Source organism: Nematostella vectensis, chromosome 9 (assembly GCF_932526225.1).
Source record: "Nematostella vectensis chromosome 9, jaNemVect1.1, whole genome shotgun sequence".
NCBI lineage: Eukaryota > Metazoa > Cnidaria > Anthozoa > Actiniaria > Edwardsiidae > Nematostella > Nematostella vectensis.
The window spans coordinates 4,154,218-4,175,765 of record NC_064042.1 but is presented as its reverse complement, the minus strand read 5'-3'; the positions used below and the strand labels follow the sequence as shown (position 1 = coordinate 4,175,765).

The 21,548-nt window shown below is 42.1% G+C and overlaps 1 protein-coding gene and 1 long non-coding RNA gene across 2 annotated transcripts in view; both read left to right on the top strand.

Moving 5' to 3' along the window:
- The window catches only part of LOC116621537, a 53,270-nt gene extending 32,490 nt beyond the window's left edge, over positions 1 to 20,780 (top strand). The window contains exons 10-13 of the mRNA XM_048732369.1: positions 16,661 to 16,774; positions 17,490 to 17,511; positions 17,587 to 17,623; positions 17,719 to 20,780. Coding sequence (XP_048588326.1) covers positions 16,661 to 16,774; positions 17,490 to 17,511; positions 17,587 to 17,623; positions 17,719 to 18,318 — 773 coding nt within the window. The 3' untranslated portion in view covers positions 18,319 to 20,780. The remainder of the gene's footprint in view (positions 1 to 16,660; positions 16,775 to 17,489; positions 17,512 to 17,586; positions 17,624 to 17,718) is intronic.
- Positions 1,456 to 2,426, top strand: LOC125572533. The gene is made up of 3 exons (XR_007313882.1): positions 1,456 to 1,495; positions 1,595 to 1,855; positions 2,293 to 2,426. It is a non-coding gene; the product is annotated as an uncharacterized LOC125572533 (long non-coding RNA).
- Positions 20,781 to 21,548: the final 768 nt, after the last annotated feature.

Here is a 21,548-nt window from a genome sequence, read left to right as displayed (position 1 = left end):
TTGGTGAAGGACTAAACAAAACTGTGATCGTAAACGCATCAGAGGTACTTCCTGTAGTGTCCGTCGACATCCCGCCCAATGGTAGAATGGTCAAAGGGTCAAGTGTTACTTTGACATGTGACGGTACAGGACCGGTACCGTTACAAATCAGCTGGTACAAAGACAATATTTTCAATGCCTCGGGAAAAACCCTCACGATATCGAATGTCGCAGTACAAGACGAAGGGAACTACACTTGTAATGTGTCAAGTTCGTGTGGAACAACGTTGAACACCTCATTTATTATTGTTGATTGTAAGTATAGACTTTTTATTTGTAAGCTCGAGATCGAGACAAGTTGCTGTTTGTCTGAATGTACTGTGAATGCCTTTTGGGTAAAAATATCAAACTGAATGTGACTAACTTCTTTAGATCCTTGTAATATGTAAATCGTTCCCTCGTTTTTTGCCTTCTTCTCTCTCATAGATCTGTATCATAACAAGGAACAACGATTTCTACAATGGGGGGGGGGGGGGGGGAAGGATATTCCTTAGCGATGGTTACTCCAAATATAAACCAAATAACGGGCTGTATGTTTCATTTGGCCGCCATACATTTTAAATTTGTGCCGTGTATTATCGTATCTGGCATTCCAAGAACGGTGGTCACTGTATTAACCGTTTATTTTGTTGTGCAATATTGTAAATAAAATTTTCATTGTTATCAATACAGTCTTTAAATTCTAGGTAAGACGGCCAACATTGAACAATTTTAATGTAGGTTGTGATGCACATTTACTTGTGTGCGCTTTAAAGAGAGCGCTGTTGGCAACAACATCTTGTGTCTAGACACAACAATTTGTGAACAAATATTAGTCTATCTAACCATGCCTGCTTTTAGTACAGATCACTAAACTAACTTATGGTTTGTTCCTCCTAGTCACTCCCAGCAGCGTTGAAATTTCCCCACCGAGTCCTACCGTGACCGAGCGTGACCAAGTGAACCTGACGTGTTCAGCTGATGGTACTCCTCCACCAACCTTCACATGGATCAGCCCTCAGGGGCGCACCGTAGCACACGGACCGTCCTACACCATTCCCATGGTGCACCGCGACATGTCAGGAGTCTACACGTGTGTGGCTACTGACGGATATGGACGGAACCACACCAGAAATGCGACACTCGCAGTCAAATGTAAGTTAATCTCTTGACATTAGTGTTAACATCCAAGTTCTCCTCATGTTGGTCAGTAACATTATTTACAGGACAATGCCTAATTTCGTTATTCTCTCAACGCATAGGTTTTGAAATTTAAAAAATAAAGTGGTGGATTGAGAACGTGTTTTCGAAAATATGTTCTCATGGTTAACTTGATGATCCCAATAATGTCCAATCATAGCTACTTACTAACCGAGAGTGAGGTCATGACGGAAAATATCAAACTGAGGCTTTGGTGTATCGACCGAGGCTTTGCGATGTTCGGCTGATACACAGACAACGACAATTATTGTCATTTGTAAGATGATTGGTTTTGTTAATAGAATGTAAAGGGTGCTCATATTATTTTTTGCTTCATAAATTATATAATGATCCCATTCAATTTTTTTTTCTTTAGACAAACCTGAAAACACACGTCTTTCTCCACTGGCGAGCTCATACTGCCGTAGCTCCACTATTTCTGTCAACTGTTCGGCGACAGGGCATCCGCAGGTGAACCAGTACTCGCTGTATCTAAACAGCCGTCACTTGTCAAGTAGAATGGACGGAGTCTTTAAAGACATTTTACTTGACACCCTGGGCGAGCAGCTGTTTACTTGTATCCCAAGCAACACTGTTGGAGCTGGACAAAATACCACTGCTAGAACAATTGTGCAAGGTACATCCTTTCTTCTTCTTATAAATTGATAAAAATCGGAAATGCAGCGTATCGAAGTGATTGTTCATGATGGAAAACGAACCTGGAGCGTCGTTCTCTTGTTACAGTCGATTTCGTAGTCTTATGAAAGCCCAGAACTCAAAATCCTGTATCGTTTGGGGAATAGCATGTATAGTCAATCAAACCAAACAATGAAACAGCCCCCAAAGTTATATTTTAAAACGATAAAGATTATGGATTCTTCGTGGAAGTGAAAATACAATCTTGACTGTAAAGATTAGTGGGTACATGGTACCAATAATGATCAATGTTCTATCGGGGTATGCTCAATACAAGTATTACAGCTGGTTTTAGAGCCAATATTAAAATATTCAGTGAATATTTATCACATGCGAGTGAATTCCTTATTTTGACATCATTCTTTATTTCATACCCAGAATTCCACTCGTCCGTATCCATTGCGCCTGCGCGTACCATCACAACTAGCGAGGGGTCGTACGTGCAGATGACGTGCAGCGCTAGTGCTGTTGATCCGTCAAATATCAACTGGGTCAAAGATGGCGTCCTTCAAGTGAAGGGACCAACACTCGCGTTCCCCTCAATAAGCAGGGATCAAGGGGGAGTTTATAACTGTACTGTGATTGACGGCTGTGGCTCAGCATCAACGGACATAGCGGTTTATTGTAAGTGGCTGTAAAGTGGCTGTCTTTGAGCTTTTTGATAGTAAGGCAATAAATAAGCTGGGACAAGAGAAATATGGATGTGATAAGGGTGGAGGGGGAGGGGGATTTGTAGGTTTATGGGATGCCTGACTCTTTGGGTCTAATGCCGAGGGGTCGATGTAATGTCAATCACTAATCACCCTCTAACCCCCCTCCTAGAGAGCCATTTAAGTCACATTTAATATCCTATGCGTTTCATGTTGACAGATGCCGACATGGAGAGGTATCCACTCAAGTGCATAAAGTCACCAGCTGTCAGTATCACCATAGAAACAAACAAGACCCCTCCCCCTGACATGGAATGTGTGACAAGCAGCAAAAAGTTACAATCACATTTGACCAGCAGGACTGGAAGAAAAGTCACTTACGAAGTTGAATTGACAAGTGTAGACGAAGCTGAGGTGACATGTCACGCGGAAGGTTTCCCTGGATCTCGGCATACATTCACTGTGGGTAAGTACTGGGGCGCTTAACCGTTTCAACCTTTTCTGTTGTGTCACGCGCTCTACCGAAAGCATTAGCATAATTTTTAAATTGCAAGACCCTCTAAACGTTTTCGTGTTTTATAGTTGCAGCGACCTCGGAGCAGACAAGAAATGGAAGTTTCCGGCTTACAAACGCCAAATACCCACCAAACGATCAAATGATAACGAGCCTCAAAAAACTGGTAACCTGAATAACCAGTTGCTGCTTGGGAGTTGTAAGATCTACTAGATCTTAGACTGTAGACCTTTTAACGTCGCACTGTCACCAGTTTACTTCCGCTCGATAATAGAAAGCAGTGTGTCTATTGGAAGTTTTTTTGAGGATGTGATTGATAATTTAGAGCGATGGATTAGAATAGATTCTTTTGTCTTTTAACGGTTGAGGTTTCCGTCCTTCCGTCGGACCTCCGGAAGTAAACTGGTGACAATGCGGCTTTAACCTCTCTCAACATTTCTGTAGGTACAAGAAAGCGTCGATGCCACTTGTATGACTAAGGTCTTCTTGAGCTATGGGTAAGAACCTTAACAACACCATGTAAATATATTAATTAAATGTTAGAATAATGCACAGACTGCTCTTTTCTTATCCATCCCAGGCCGGGTAGTCTTATCGTGTACGTAACCCTAACAACGCCAGCAAACGTCTCAGATCCCTTTGTACCGCTCAAGAATGCCCTTCTACAAAATGCGCCAAGATACAACTTAACGATTGAACCGTCAAGTGTCAAATTGCAGCAAGGTAAGAAGATCATCGTAATCGTCGTTACTATTTTTAGTCACATTTCCTTTCGGTTTCTTGCCGTAATCACATACATAAGACTAATCTATATAGCTAAGAAGCACAACGATTGTCGTAAACAAATGTCAAGATGCAGCGAGGTAAAAAGCTCGTCTTCGTCGTTGTTACCATTTGTTATCATTATATATTCCTTTGCATTGTCATCGACATCATTGTAGCATTATTAGTTCCTTTCGGTTTCTTACCTTTAATAACATAAAGGCTAATTTATAAGCTTATATATGGGCTTGGGTTTATAGAGCCTATTTATCGAAGCCATTCCTCTTTCAGTGAATACTCAACAGGCGCCAAAGTTTGATGATGTCAAACCTACCCATCAAAGAATCAAAGTCACGTGGTCAAAGCCCTATAGTAATGCGCAATGCACGATGCGCGCTAGACCTCTAGCTGGAGCGTCACGTGACTGGGTGACGTCATCAGGTGTCAGTAGTTCAGCCTCGCTGTCGTGCGTGTTGGATGATCTTGAGCCTGACACTCTGTACGAGGTGGAGGTCACTGTGTCGGTGCGGGAAGACACAAGGCGTGACACGGTCTACATCAGGACCACACCCACAGGTACGTATGCTAATTACGTGATCATCAGGACCACACCCACACGTACGTGTGCTAGTCACGTGATCAACAGGACCACATCATAGTTCGTATGATGGTCACGTGACCATCAGTACCACCCCCACAGATAAGCGTGCTAGTCCTATGACCATCAGTACCACCCCAAAGGTACGTGTGCTAGTCACGTGATCATAAGTATCACCCCCACCGTGTGCTTTTCAGTTGATCATCAGGGCTATCTTAACTAACAGGCACGAGTTCTTGTCAAGTGACCAGAATAACTCCGTTCAGATCCACGAGTTTGTCACGTGATTAGACACCAGTAGGAGAGTAATATCGCTACGTCACATTTTACACCTCTACTTTATGTATCTTATACGGTCTATATTACACTTTGTTCCAGCTGTCGAGGTAAATGATCAGAACTCCACCATTGTTGGTCTCGCTGTGTTGGTCGCCATCTTGTTCTTGGTCATATTTGGTCTGATTGTCTACATCGTGGTGCTGAAGAGGGCAGGTAAGTCGGTCAGATATGTTTACTGTTTTATGTTATATGTTTTATGTCGAGTAGCATTTCAGCCATTCTCGAAGTAGTTCTAAAGGAGTGTTTATTATTTATGGCCGAGGGAGTGTCGGTATTCAGCCCAACTCCACTTGAGTTTTCTGTACAACCCCCCCTTTGTCAACATCAAAACTTTGTTGACCCCTCCCCCCACGGAGAAACCGCAAAACCTGTTTGACCCCCCTACCCTGGTTACCAGAGACTCCGAGCTTCGCGGCTACAATGATTTGAGCCATCGCCGCGAAGACAAAACGTTGTCGCCGCGAAGCTCCGAGCTTATGGTACCCAGGAGCAAGGGTAATACCCCACCCTCCTTCTCTTTTAAAAATCCACAAAACTAAATATTCATAATACGAAAAATAGATACATATAAACAAATCATGCAATAAAAAACAACCAAGAAATAATATTTCTTATTTTCATAAGTCAAATGTGGCCTTGTGGCGTTTTGAAACAGTATGTATATGTATCTATACCTAATTAAAGATAAAATCGTCCTGTGCCCTTGGTCTGATAGATCTCCCAGATCTTGTACTCGCGGGGGTGTCCAAAGCAAAGGTATCCGAGTCAGACGTTTTTACACATTGACATTATCTAATACTCTGTCGTACTAGAATATTTTAAAAATGCATATATTTCAGTTGTCGTTTTTATTGATCCTATAGGTCAAGCTTAAATGAACTACTACCGAGTAATAAACATTGTTGAATTTGTCATTTGTGGGAAAGCGTTCACGGCTCAACAGCAGTAAATGTAGCCTAAATATGTTATTGACAATACAAGGAAACAGCTTTTCTGCATTTTGATTACTCATTTCAAAAATAATATGTAATAAAGTTTTATTCTTTTCTTGTTTTGCAGGTCTTACAACAAGGAAAAGAAGGTATGAAAAACTTGATACTGTCCAGCTATCGTTACATATTCTTGTTTTTGAGTTAACATAACCTTTTCCCCACAGACCTGAAGCTGATAACCCAGGCTACTCTGGATTCCAGGTAAGCATTTCTTTCTCTTTCTTTTAGAGTTCATACAACATCTTAAGAAGTGAGGTACCAATAAACAACGTTATAAACAATCTATTATACTTCAGAATGTGGCAATGCAAGAAAATGCGAACCAAGACCAGCACACAATCCCAGAGATGGGAGACTATAAGGTCGCTCCTTCGGAAAATAGGGGACACATCCCTGACCCCATTCCACAATACGAATCAGTGAACAATACACCAGTACGACCACCCAACCGTAGAAACGTCACGCAATACGAGGATGTTACGCAAGGGGGCAATGTAACGCAGTATGAAGCTATAAACAAAAACCCGTCACGTGATCAGCACGTGCCAGCCAATCGCCAGTACGATAGCGTCGATAGCACGAGAATGAGTAGACAGAATCCCCTAGCGAGGAGAGCAAGGAACGGCACAGGTGATCAAGGCGAGCCAGGTTATGAGAACACAAGAAAACGAGGTTTACCACATAAAGTGTACCAATCTTTACAGGCGACGACACAACACAGTGATAATACGCAGTACGCCCCATTGCATCCTGGGACACGCATTGCGGCCAGGCCTGGTGGTAGGGACGAGAGGGGAGTAGGCACAGACATAAGAGGGAGTGAGTACCAGGAGTTGAACAGAGCTAAAACCACAGATCCATTTTATCAACGGGTAGGCAGTAGAGTCACAAGCGCGTAAGATGCTCATATCGTGAATCCGTGTGATCAAAGGGTGGGCTCTAGAAATACCACTAGCGAGTGAGTCCCGTAGATCCTTATAATCACGTACAAAGATAATACCAGCGCGTTAGCTGTAAATACACACGTACGCTTACACTTGAGGTAAATATTATCAAATATTTTGTCACTAGTCACTTAGAAATCATCATCACGCAAATTTTGTTATATCCCCAGTGACATACAATGCTACTGACACGTGATGTGTATTTATATCACCATTGGTCGAGATTACCGTGTAACCTATGTTACTAACCACAAGAACTGGATATATCAACAAAGATCCTCATGCTATCCCTCGCTATTATCACGCGATAAAGTATACTAGGAACAATCAAGATAAATATGTTTTTAATGCCGTTTCAATAGAAACCCCCGATTTTTTTAGAATCAATCAAGGTATCCTATCGTGTGTGTAAACTTGAAACATCGCAAGTCAACCAGGACCAATTAGGATTCAGTCAACCAGGACCAATCAGGATTCAGTTACCAGAGACTAAACCTCAGTTGGCGTCCTAGTGTAACCATGGCAATAAGCTTACATTGGCTAGCTTCCTGGTTACTGTTAACATTAACTATTTTGCGAATTATATTTGACGTTATTTGCCTCCCGCACGGCACGCTTATTGTTGTAATCAATTCCTAACCCGGTTACTTGAAACATAATTGATAACTTACAATAAAAAATCACTTTTCTTCGTCATTCTCATATTTATTCGTGCGTCCTTACCACTACTCTATTCATTCCAACCCTTTTTCCCCTCCCTGTCTTCATCTCCCTCCTCAAAGTTTTTTTCTAATTTGCCTTTCGCCCAATCTTTATTGGTGCCCTGGTCACCAAAAGTAGCTATGCAGGCCCAGTCTCGTACCCAGACGCCGCGCGATGCAGGACGGTCAGGATGCGGTTTTGGGGTCGGAATTCGCTTGACGTCTGGCAGAACTCAGGAAATATTGGGCAGCCTGCGTCAGATACTCTACTCAAAGTACAGGGTAATGAGCTCATCTAGTTTTAGACGGTCATAAGAGTTGTAGCAGATTTTGATTGTTTATTTGCAGTGCTGTAGCATAAACATGGGTATTGGCTGGGAACTCAAGTTTTGGCTCAGGCAAACGATTCCACATAGAAAGTGAACTCACTTCAAGCCCATGACATAAAAATTTACACTACAATTTTACAGATATGATATGATTATGGTCCTGATCAGGCGCGTACCCAGGAATGGCCGGGGCGGGGGGTTGGGAGGGGGGGTCTGGGGCGCAGTCATAAGTATCATATGAAAAAAGCATCGTATATGAAGATTCCTCAATAATAAATGACCAACTTTTTGACGTTCAAGGGAAGAGTAGGTGCTCGCTGACCTACCGAAGTTGTTTGGCCTGCATTCTAAGGAAAATGGAGTGGGGCATTTTTTTGTAAAGTCACCAAAAATGATTTCTTAGCTCTCCAGTTATGTTTTCTTTTTGCTCTAAAAATACTTTCACTTCGACAAATGCGTTTTTTATGCGTTGATTTTATTTAGTTCCACCGAGCAGCGTTCATATAGCCCCATCAAGTCCTACAATTCCCAAGCATGGCCAAGTGAACCTGACGTGTTCAGCTGATGGTACTCCTCCACCAACCTTCACATGGATCAGCCCTCAGGGGCACACCGTAGCACACGGACCGTCCTACACCATCCCCATGGTGCACCGCGAGCTGTCAGGGGTCTACACGTGTGTGGTTACTTATGGATGTGGACGAAATCAAACCAGAAATGCGACACTCGTAGTGAGATGTAAGCATATGCTTTTACATTTATCGGTACATGAGAGTTCTCTCTGCGGTGGTATAACGTTTTTTTAGCAGAATACCTTTATTTCTCTGTCACATCGATTTTAAAAATGTGCAAAAATGTGCAAGGTTTTAAGCGAACAATATATCGGAATTCTTTTAAAGATAAATAGGTGATCTTTTATAGAATATAAATTGTCATTCTCTTGCATGCCTAGTCGTTTAATCTCAAAATGATTTGTTGTGAGATGTCTTTATCATGAAAAATGTTAAATTGCTGATGGACATGAATGGACATCACCCCCATGTTGCAGTGAGTTCTTAACAGGGTAGTGAATATTTGAAATAGAAAAAATTCAGATGATGCAATTCAAAATACTGATGCGACAGCTTGATTTGTTTTTAAACCGCTCTATGTAATTACTTTTTGTTCAATTTTAAATTACTCCCTGTACTCGATTCCTTAAAGTTTTCACTCTATCGTTCCCACCTGCTTACTGCATTAGCTGATATATCATTTCAAATGAGCCAGAGAACACTACAATTGTAGCAAATGCATCTTCCGAATGTATTGGTGGCGTGGTATTGCTGAACTGCTCAGCGGTGGGTAAACAAGACAACATAACCTACACTCTGTATCGCAATGGTACGGAGTTTGCCTCACAGATGCACGGACTGTTCGTCCTTCGTCTTAACACTCCTGGCGTGACCATCTTCACGTGTGTTCCCAGTAACGAGGCGGGAGATGGACACAACAAGAGGTTCACCGTCACAGTCAAAGGTAAGAAATATGATAAACCTTCACGGCAACATAAAAAGTATATAATACTTGAAGTTTTTGAAATTTTTTCACGGGTCATAAGTATAGAGATAAAACTGCTCTTCCTTGAGTGGCGGAGATAGTATAATGTGCGTACATAGGGCAATAGCATGCTCTAAGGGCAATAGACGGAGGGGTTGCTTTCGTTGGAGTCTCCTCTATCGACTCAAGAATGAGCCTTTTTGAATAGCCGACTAAATTAACGGTTTGTCATTTTTAAATTTTAAAAAATGCTTTGAAACGTACGGTAAGTTTTTATAATCTTTTGCCAAAATAACTCGTGGGATTTGCCGTGCGCTGGTCAACGCCCTTATGTAAGCCAACCCTCCCCTCCCTATAATGACATCAGCCTATTTAAAACTTACTTTGTAAATTGTGTACTGACACCTTTGAAACAATTTTCGTAGCTGGATGATTAATTTCTCTTGCATTTCGGTTTGTGGAATAGCTTTTTTTTTTCCAAGAAAAACATTCTGAGCTCAAGCAAAAATATTTTTGCTCGCTCCACTGGGATGGACTAGGGGTCCCATGCAGCGGATAACAATGGGGTCAAAAGCTACACTTACAAAATGCCCGGCCTTGGTTTATAAATTAATAATCAACCTTTTTCTCGCGCTGTCTGCAATTTTTATAGCACCTCCGCGCATCACGAGTCTGACCACGTCACAAACTGTTGTGGAGGGGAACAGTTTTACCGTGCAGTGCGCCGCATCTGGTACAGCACCCTTGAACATAGCAATACACAAACCAGACGGTTTGGTACTGACCAGCTCCGGGATCTACACGTTCAGTCCTATCACGAGAAGAGACGAGGGAACCTACACATGCACCGTGAACAACGGCAACGAGTGTACGGCTGATTCACAGATGACGACAATTATAGTCATTTGTAAGATGATTGGTTTTGTTAATAGACTGTAAAGGGTGCTCATATTATTTTTTGCTTTATAAAATTATATAATGATACTATTCAAATTTTTTTTATTATTCAGACAAACCTGAAAACACACGTATCTCCCCACTAGCGAGCTCATACTGCAGTAGCTCCACTATTTCTTTCAACTGTTCGGCGACAGGGCATCCGCGGGTCATCCAGTACTCGCTGTATCTTAACAGCCGTCATTTGTCAAGTAGAATGGACGGAGTCTTTAAAGACATTTTACTTGACACCCTGGGCGAGCAGCTGTTTACTTGTATTCCAAGCAACCTTGTTGGAGCTGGACAAAATGCCACTGCTAGAACAATTGTGCAAGGTACATACTTTCTTATTTTATAAACTGATAAAAAAAAAAAAACGGAAATGCAGCGTATCAAAGTGATTGTTCATGATGGAAAACGAACCTGGAGCGGCGTTCTCTTGTTACAGTCGATTTTGTAGTCTTATTATGACCGCCCAGAACTCAAAATCCTGTATCGTTTGGGGAATAGCATGTATAGTCAATCAAACCAAACAATCAAACAGCCCCCAAAGTGATATTTTAAAACGATAAAGATTATGGAGTCTTCGTGGAAGTGAAAATACAATCTTGCCAGTAAAGATTAGTGGGTACATGGTACCAATAATGATCAATGTTCTCTCTGCGTATGATCAATACAAGCATTACAGCTGGTTTTAGAGACAATATTAAAATATTCCGTGAATATTTATCACATGCGAGTGAATTTCTTATTTTGACATCATTCTTTATTTCATACCCAGAATTCCACTCGTCTGTGTCCATTGCGCCTGCGCGTACCATCACAACAAGCGAGGGGTCGTACGCGCAGATGACGTGCAGCGCTAGTGCTGTTGATCCGTCAAGTATCAACTGGGTCAAAGATGGCGTCCTTCAAGGGAAGGGACCAGCACTAACGTTCCCCTCGATAAGCAGAGATCAAGGGGGAGTTTATAACTGTACTGTGATTGACGGCTGTGGCTCAGCATCAACGGACATAGCGGTTTATTGTAAGTGGCTGTAAAGTGGCTGTCTTTGAGCACTTTGATAGTAAGGCAATAAATAAGCTGGGACAAGAAAAACAGGGATGTGATACGGGTGGAGGGGTAATTGTAGATTTATGGGGATGCCTGACTCTTTGGGTCTAATGCCGAGGGGTCGATGTAATGTCTATCACTAATCCTCTTACCCCCCTCCTAGAGAGCCATTTAAGTCAGATTTAATATCCTATGCGTGTCATGTTGACAGATGTCGACATGGAGAGGTATCCACTCAAGTGCATAAAGTCACCAGCTGTCAGTATCACCATAGAAAACAAACAAGACCCCTCCTCCTGACATGATCTGTGTGACGAGCAGCAAAAAGTTACAATCACATTTGACCAGCAAGACTGGAAGAAAAGTCACTTACAAAGTTGAATTGACAAGTGTAGACGAAGCTGAGGTGACATGTCACGCGGAAGGTTTCCCTGGATCTCGGCATACATTTACTGTGGGTAAGTACTGGGGCGCTTAACCGTTTCAACCTTTTCTGTTGTGTCACGCGCTCTACCGAAAGCATTAGCATAATTTATAAAATTGCAAGACCCTCTAAACGTTTTTGTGTTTTATAGTTGCAGCGACCTCGGAGCAGACAAGAAATGGAAGTTTCCGGCTTACAAACGCCAAATACCCACCAAACGATCAAATGAAAACGAGCCTCGAAAAACTGGTAACCTTAATAACCAGTTGCTGCTTGAGAGTTGTAAGATCTACTAGATCTTAGACTGTAGACCTTTTAAAGCCGCACTGTTACCAGTTTACTTCCGGTCGATTACGTAAGAATCTCCGATGTAAGAATCTCCGATGATTTTTAACGGAAAACACTAAAAATATTTCAAAATATAGAAAGCATTGTGTCTATTGGAAGTTTCTTTGAGGATGTGACTGCAAATTTAGAGCGGATGGCCTGTTAAATATTTCGGATTCCAATAGATTCTTTTGTCTTTTAACGGTTGAGGTTTCCGTCTTACCTGCGAAAGTAAACTGATGACAATGCGGCCTTAACCTCTCTCAACATTTCTGTAGGTACAAGAAAGCGTCGATGCCACTTGTATGACTAAGGTCTCCTTGAGCTATGGGTAAGAACCTTAACAACACCATGTAAATATATTAATTAAATGTTAGAATAATGCACAGACTGCTCTTTTCTTATCCATCCCAGGCCGGGTAGTCTTATCGTGTACGTAACCCTGACAACGCCAGCAAACGTCTCAGATCCCTTTGTACCGCTCAAGAATGCCCTTCTACAAAATGCGCCAAGATACAACTTAACGATTGAACCGTCAAGTGTCAAATTGCAGCAAGGTAAGAATAATAATAATAATAAATAATAATAATCTTTATTATCAAAGGATAAGAATACATATCCTATGTTACAATCAATTTCTAAAAATTAGACAAACTACTAAGTTACATTAAATGTTTGAATGCAATTCGGTTGATGAAAGTGTTCTTGAATCGTTCAGTTTTTACATTTGGTGTTATATAGCGCGTGTCTATTTCTAGTTTGCTATATTGCTCCTTCCTAAGGGTCATAAGAATATGGAGGCATTTGTTGGCTTTTATTAATTTGTTTTTGACGTGCAGGCTGAACTTCAGATCACTTTGAATTGTAAGGCCTAATAAAAGCACGTCGCTGCACTGAGGAATGTTTTAAACTGCATGATAATCAGAATTATTGTTTTTCTTTCGGACTATCAGCTCCTTACATTTTTCTGCATTGCAAAGCATTTCATTAATATTGGACCATTTAAAAAAATCATTGACTAGATTGAGAGATGGGTCTTCCTTAGAAAACACAGGAGTCACAATTGTGCTATCATCCGCATATTTAAAGAGTACTTGGTCCCCCTTATAGAATAAATTGAGATCATTAAGAAAAATATTGAACAGATGGGGACCACTAACGCTTCCTTGAGTAGTTCCTTTGTTGACGGACTTCCAACTATAATTATAAGAAGAAATTCTTTGTTGCCTATTGTGAAGAAAGATGTGGTACCAATTAACTAAGTACGGATTAAGTGATAATTGTTTCAGCTTATGCGACAAAAGATCATGCTTAACACAGTCAAAAGCTTTGCTAAAGTCCATCGTAAAGATCCTAACAGCTTTGCAATCAGAATTATCCATGTATTTGCACACTTGATGTTGGATGGATATCAGAGCATTTGTGCAGTTTCCTCCTTTTCTGTAAGCGAACTGGGAGGGGCTAAGGTTAGCCTCGACGGGTTCCCTGGCGAAGTTTTCGTATACGACCTTTTCAAACGCCCTTGCGATGACAGGTGTGATGTTAATCCCTCTATAATCCTTGTCTTCCTTAGGGATGTCCATCTTCGGTAGAGGGTTTATGTTTGCTCTCTTCCATGACAGGGGCCATTCCTGTGTAGATAGAGATAGATTCCAGATTGTGTGTATTACTTGTACGAAAATTTTTAAAAAGTTTCTCCATATCCAGTGAGGTATCTCGTCAGGTCCCGCTGCAGTTTTCTTCAAATTATCAAGGGTTCTCCATACCAACCTCTCAGATATTACTGGCACCTCCACACCCTCTGCAATCTCTAAGTAGACGGGCTTCGTATAGTTGTCGTCACGGCAGAGTCGAAATACTCGTTAAGGCCGTCTAAAGATGTCTTATCCAGTGCGACCGTAGAATTGGAAACGCGACGTTGAGATTTGGAATCGACACTCGCCCACCAATCGCGACTGCCTAATATGGCAGAGGGATTCTTCCGGTTCTGGCTAATTATCTCCGAAATCCTGTTCGTTATTTGGAGTAGGAGCTATTCTCGACTTCGCCCGAAACAGAGATTTGACTAGCGGCGTCATCCATGCAGGGTCTCGTGTTGACATTTGTACTGATCTTAATGGCATGTGCTTGTCTATTAGTGTGTGAATTCTTTGTTCCAATCCTCCCACTGCTACGTTTACATTTGTTGCCTTAGTCAGTCCGTCTCAGCCAACTCCATGTACAGCGCCTGTTTCCGGTGTTCCCTGCAATCGCGCACTTGCACTTTCCTGCGTATGGGCTTCAATTTACAGACCGCTGGCAGCGCAAACCCATTGTGGTCTGTTTTGATAAGCATGTGAACTGGATATGATTTTCCAAAGAGATCCGGGCGATTGGTCAAGCAATTGTCAAGAATAGCATCGCCCCTCGTATGGAAATCAACCAGAACGTCCCAACCAGACAAATCCTTTAGTTCTTGTAGGTCCAGTCTATTGAGATCACCGCCACATACCACAACAGTGTCAGGGTGTTTGTCCAACACAGAATCCACAAAGCTAATTAAATAGCTCATTAGATCCTCGTCACGGTAGTCATGCTTTGGAGGATTGTAAAGGCCACAAATTAGCATGCGATGCCCTGAAGGCAAAGATGGAGTTAAACAAATCATTTCATAAAGTTTAGAACGATAAACGTCCAAAACCTTCAAGTTGTTCCGTAGATAGATTGCAACTCCGCCCATTTTTCTCTTGTCCAAATCAGCCCAGCCTCTGTCTCTCCTGTAGATCAAATAATTGGGGATACTAACAACCGCGTCAGGTACTTCGGTGGAAAGGTGTGTTTCAGAGACCACGCAAACATCTATATCCTGAGTTCTAAAGTGTGTCTCAAGCGCAACTATGGCCCGTACACGGTTCTTTGTTTTCGCCAGTCCACAAATATTGGTGAAAAAAATGATTGGGAACTGGAAGATCCGTTGCCTGAGCTGTGCAAGTTGTTGTAGCCTTTTCTCGAGGAATGTAGATCAGACTGCTGTTATTGATGTTCCGGTCACAGAGTTTTCCACTAGTCAAGCGCCGGGTTTCTACCACAGGGATGTAATGCTTTTGGTTCGCCCCTCTGCTGCCTCTATAGCCCAGGATATCTAGTGACTTCAATTCGGATAAGACGGGTTTTGCCGGCTTCGGCACAGAATGCCTGAGAGAGAGGAGATTCAATCGGTCGTAAGAAATATTCCCACTCTCTGAATTCGAGCTGTTTCCCTTATCACTCCCTTGAATTGTTGGCTCCGGGCCTGGTTGGGGATGAACATCCATACAGATGGTAATGTCCAGTAACACTGAGTGCTCGGCAGCCGCCATGAAGGTCGAACCTCGGTCACCCCAGGATACAATCGCTCGTCGCACATGATATTTCCGCGTAAAGGAAATTTGAAACCGAGAACATTGGAGTCCCGAGATTTCATTTTCCCTTGAATCAACTTTAAATTGCTTCAAATTTAGAATTAAAGTGAGAAAAACCAAGAGCATACACAGAGCTCTTGAAAACGTGGCAGCCATGTCGGCGCCTGCGTAAAGCCAAGTGGAAGATCGTCGTAATCGTCGTTACTATTTTTGTCACTATATTCCCTAGCATTGTCATCGTCATCATAGCAGTATCAGTTCCTTTCGGTTTCTTGCTTTAATCATATACATAAGACAAATCTGTTTAGCTAAGAAGCCAAACGATTGTCGTAATCAAATGTCAAGATGCAGCGAGGTAAGAAGCTCGTCTTCGTCGTTGTTACCATTTGTTATCATTTTATATTCCTTTGCATTGTCATCGACATCATTGTAGCATTAGTTCCTTTCGGTTTCTTACCTATAAAAACATAAAGGCTAAGTTATAAGCTTATATATGGGCTTGGGTTTATAGAGCTTGTTTATCGAAGCCATTCCTCTTCCAGTGAATACTCAACAGGCGCCAAAGTTTGATGATGTCAGGCCTACCCATCAAAGAATCAAAGTCTCGTGGTCAAAGCCCTATAGTAATGCGCAATGCACGATGCGCGCTAGACCTCTAGCTAGAGCGTCACGTGACTGGGTGGCGTCATCAGGTGTCAGTAGTCCAGTCTCGCTGTCGTGCGTGTTGGATGATCTTGAGCCTGACACCCTGTACGAGGTGGAGGTCACTGTGTCGGTGCGGGGAGACACAAGGCGTGACACGGTGTACATCAAGACCACACCCACAGGTATGTGTGCTAATCACGTGATCATCAGGACCACACCAACAGGTACGTGTGCTAGTCACGTGATCATCAGGACCACATCATAGTTCGTATGGTGGTCACGTGACCATCGGTACCACCCCCACAGATAAGCTTGCTAGTCACGTGACCATCAGTACCACCCCACAGATAAGCGTGTTAGTCCTATGACCATCAGTACCACCCCCAAAGGTACGTGTGCTAGTCACGTGATCATAAGTACCATCCCCACCGTGTGCTTTTCAGTTGATCATCAGGGCTAGGCACGAGTTCTTGTCAAGTGACTACCAGAATAGCTCCTTTCAGATCCACGAGTTTGTCACGTGATTAGACACCAGTAGGAGAGTAATATCGCTACGTCACATTTTACACCTCTACTTTATGTATCTTATACGGTCTATATTACACTTTGCTCCAGCTGTCGAGGTAAATGATCAGAACTCAACCATTGTTGGTCTCGCTGTGCTGGTCGCCATCTTGTTCTTGGTTATCTTTGGTCTGATTGTCTACATCGTGGTGCTGAAGAGGGCAGGTAAGTCCGTCAGATATGTTTATGTTATATGTAACATTTCAGCCATCCTCGAAGTAGTACTAAAAGAGTTTTCATTATTTATGGCCGAGGGGGGGGGGGTCGGTATTCAGCCCCACTCCACTTGAGTTTTCTGTACAACCCCCCCCCTTTTGTCAACATCAAAACTTTGTTGACCCCCCCAGGAGAAACCCCAAGACTTGTTTGACCTCCCCTACCCTGGTTACCAGAGATCCGAGCTTCGCGGCGACAACTATTTGAGCGATCGCCGCAAAGCCAAAACGTTGTCGCCGCGAAGTCAAATGTGGTCTTTTGGCGTTCTGAAACAGTAAAGAATATGTATCTATACCTAATAAAAGATAAAATCGTCCTGTGCCCTTTGTCTGGTACTTGCGGGGGTGTCTAAAGCAAAGGTATCCGAGTCAGACTTTTTTACACATTATCTAATTATCTGCCGTACTAGATTCCTAGTATATTTTAAAAATGCATATATTTCAGTTGTTGTTTTTATTGATCCTATAAGTCAAGCTTAAATGAACTACTACCGAGTAATAAACATTGTTGAATTTGTCATTTGTGGGAAAGCGTTCACGGCTCAACAGCAGTAAATGTAGCCTAAATATGTTATTAACAACGCTAAGAAACAGCTTTTCTGCATTTTGATTACTCATTTCAATAATAATATGTAATGAAGTTTTTTTCTTTTCTTGTTTTGCAGGTCTTACAACAAGGAAAAGAAGGTATGAAAAACTTGATACTCTCCAGCTGTCGTTACATATTCTTGTTTTTGAGTTAACATAACCTTTTCCCCACAGACCTGAAGCTGATAACCCAGGCTACTCTGGATTCCAGGTAAACATTTATTTCTCTTTCTTCTGGAGTTCATATTACATCTTAAGAAGTGAGGTACCAATAAACAATGTTATAAACAATCTATTATTCTTCAGAATGTGGCAATGCGAGAAAATGCGAACCAAGACCAGCACACAACTCCAGAGATGGGAGACTATAAGGTCGCCCCATCGGAAAATAAGGGACCCATCCCTGACCCCATTCCACAATACGAACCAGTGAATAATGCACCAGTACGAACACCCAACCGTAGAAACGTCACGCAATACGATGATGTAACGAAAGGGGGCAATGTCACTCAGTATGAAGCTATAAACAACCCGTCACGGGATCAGCACGTGTCAGACAATCGCCAGTACGATAGCGTCGATAGCACGAGAATGAGTAGAGAGAATCCCCTCGCGACGAGAGCAAGGAACGGCACAGGTGATCAAGGCGAGCCAGGTTATGAGAACACAAGAAAACAAGGTTTACCACGTGAAGTGTACCAATCTTTACAGGCGACGACACAACACAGCGAGAATGCGCAGTATGCCCCACTGCATCCTGGGACACGCATTGCGGCCAGGCCTGGTGTTAGGGACGTGAGGGGTGTAGGCTCAGACATAAGAGGGAGTGAGTACCAGGAGTTGCACAGGACTAAAGCCACGGATCCATGTTATCAACGGGTAGGCAGTAGAGTCACTAGCTCATAAGATGCTCATATCGCGGATCCATGTGATCAAAGGGTAGGCAGTAGAGTTACTAGCGCGTGAAATGCTCATATCGAGAATCCGTGTGATCAACGGGTAGGCAGTAAAGTCACTAGTGCGTAGGATGCTCTTATCGAGGATCCGTGTGATCAAAGGGTAGGCAGTAGAGTTACTAGCGCATAAGATGCTAATATCGAGGATCCGTGTGATCAAAGGGTAGGCAGTAGAGTTACTAGCGCATAAGATGCTCATATCGAGGATCCATGTGATCAAAGGATAGGCAGTAGAGTCACTAGCGCATAAGATGCTCATATCGCGGATCCATGTGATCAAAGGGTAGGCAGTAGAGTCATTAGCGCGTGAAATGCTCATATCGAGGATCCATGTTGTCAAAGGATAGGCAGTAGAGTTACTAGCGCATAAGATGCTCATATCGCGGATCGATGTGATCAAAGGGTAGGCAGTAGAGTTATTAGCGCGTGAAATGCTCATATCGAGGATCCATGTGATCAAAGGGTAGGCAGTAGAGTTACTAGCGCATAAGATGCTCATATCGAGGATCCATGTGATCAAAGGATAGGCAGTAGAGTCACTAGCGCATAAGATGCTCATATCGCGGATCCATGTGATCAAAGGGTAGGCAGTAGAGTCATTAGCGCGTGAAATGCTCATATCGAGGATCCATGTGATCAAAGGGTAGGCAGTAGAGTTACTAGCGCATAAGATGCTCATATCGCGGATCGATGTGATCAAAGGGTAGGCAGTAGAGTTATTAGCGCGTGAAATGCTCATATCGAGGATCCATGTGATCAAAGGGTAGGCAGTAGAGTTACTAGCGCATAAGATGCTCTATATCGCGGATCCATGTGATCAAAGGGTAGGCAGTAGAGTCACTAGCGCATAAGTTGTTCATATCGCGGACCCATGTGATCAAAGGGTAGGCAGTAGAGTCACTAGCGCATAAGATGCCCATATCGCGGATCCATGTTATCAGCGGGAAGGCAGTAGAGTTACTAGCGCATAAGATGCTCATATCGTGGATCCATGTTATCAAAGGGTAGGCAGTAGAGTCACTAGTGCGTAGGATGCTCATATCGAGGATCCATGAGATCAACGGGTAGGCAGTAGAGTCACTAGCGCATAAGATGCTCAAAACGAGGATCCATGTGATCAAAGGGTAGGCAGTAGAGTCACTAGCGCATAAGATGCTCATATCGAGGATCCGTGTGATCAAAGGGTAGGCTCTAGAAATACCACTCGCGCGTAAGATAGTCCCACAGACCCTTGCAATCGTGTACAAAGATAATACCAGCGCTATTATAGCTGAAAAAACCTCGTATACAGGTTAATATTATCAAACGTTTTAGTCACTAGAATTACCATCATAACTCGTATTATTATACCCCAATAGATTTTTGTTACCCTACAATGCTACGAACGCGTGAGGTCCATATCACAATTGTCACATCTGTTACCGTGTAACTGCATGTTACCAATCACACTGAACTGGAGAAATCCTCAAGGATTCCCGATGCTGTCTATCATGGTATCATCGCTATCATCACGCTGTAAAATATCCGAAACAATCAGGATAAACACGACCGTTCTAAACGAAACCCTCGAACTGCTTCTATTGCTACTCAGTATCACAAATATCTTCCGACGCTTTAACTTGGGATTGGCTGAATACTGGGTAGTAGTCTTTGGAATTCCATCCAAGGTATCCTATTGTGTAGACCCGAAACAACACGCCTTGCACAGTTTGAGGTTCATAGGGTGGTGTCACGCGGGACAATTATAACAGGGTGTCGGGGATACGCTAGTACTTGTCACGCGGGAAATTAACGCAAGGTGATGGGTTTCGCTATTTTTATAACTTTGTAATTTTAAACAATTTACCGCCAATTTGTGCCGGGAGTTAATAATGCGTTAATAGTGTGTTACCTCCGTAGTCAATAATAACCATGTAATTGTTACGTAGGTCACGGCAGTCCAAGGGTAAGTCACTGGCACACCTACGTAGGAAGGTCGCCACCCATAGGCTAAAAACCTTATCCAAACGAAACTAAATGCTTTTCGGGGTGTCAGTGAAGGTTCTCCGTTTGGGCTCCCCGTCTTAGGGAGATACAAAGGGGGTTGATATGATACCTCAAATTATTATTCTTAAGATCATCTTAATATCTACTTGTAAATCGTCTTGTACACACCGTATAAAGCAGTTGTAACAGCGAAGAAGTCAAACTGGTACCCCCCCCCCCCCCCCCAGCTAAGTGGTCATAGTTTATATGATAAAAGAATTCGTTACAAGTGGTTAGAGAACCCCAAAAAATAACTATTACACTGTTTTACTACTAACATAAACTATTTTGCGAATGGTATTTTACGATTTTTGTATTTCACACGCTTTTTGTTATCAATCCTAAACCCGGTTATTTGAAACATAATAATAAAATATTATAAACAAATTTCATTTATTTCGTTCGTGCTTAAATTCCCATATCGCTTCTTGCGTCCTTACCACTGCTGAAAGGGTGGGGGATTAGACTTTAATAAAAGCCTGTTTCCAAGTTAAGAGTCAAAAACAGTCAATACCAACACCCCTCTTGATATATTCTGGTTAAAAAGTAATCTAAAACCCTACATTAACCCCTGACTTCCCCAGGACCATAAGGGAGGGGGCTCAAATGACTAGGGCATTACTATGTGATTCAGCAGTACACACTCAATAGGTTTTTTTTTAGAACAAGATACTTATATTATATAAAACTAAAAACATAATTTTGCTTTTTAAATAATAAATCTGTAACGAAAACAGTTTTCTATTCACCTAAAGATAATGGGAAAGGGGATATTTTAGGAAAGTACTGAATATAATTATCTCATTATTGTTATTATATTTTCTTTTGAAACATTTAAAGAAGAGTCATATTTCTTCCTTTCCTTCTCCATGTTGACTATTTTTATGCAATTGATGCTCTTTGCTATTTCCCCTCTACACCAAAAATAAATTAATAAGCAGATTTGATTTTTAAATTAGAAATTTTCATTTAGTACTTTCACTTATATCTTTTTTTTAGGATTTCCTTTCCTTTTCCATTACATTTATTTTAAAGGTTTAGATTTATTTCATTGGAATGGTTGGATCCAGGGTTTCTAAAAACACCAAAATATAATGCATTACTGGATGTATATTTGTAGATATTAATTCCCATGGGGATGGAAAATCACCACTT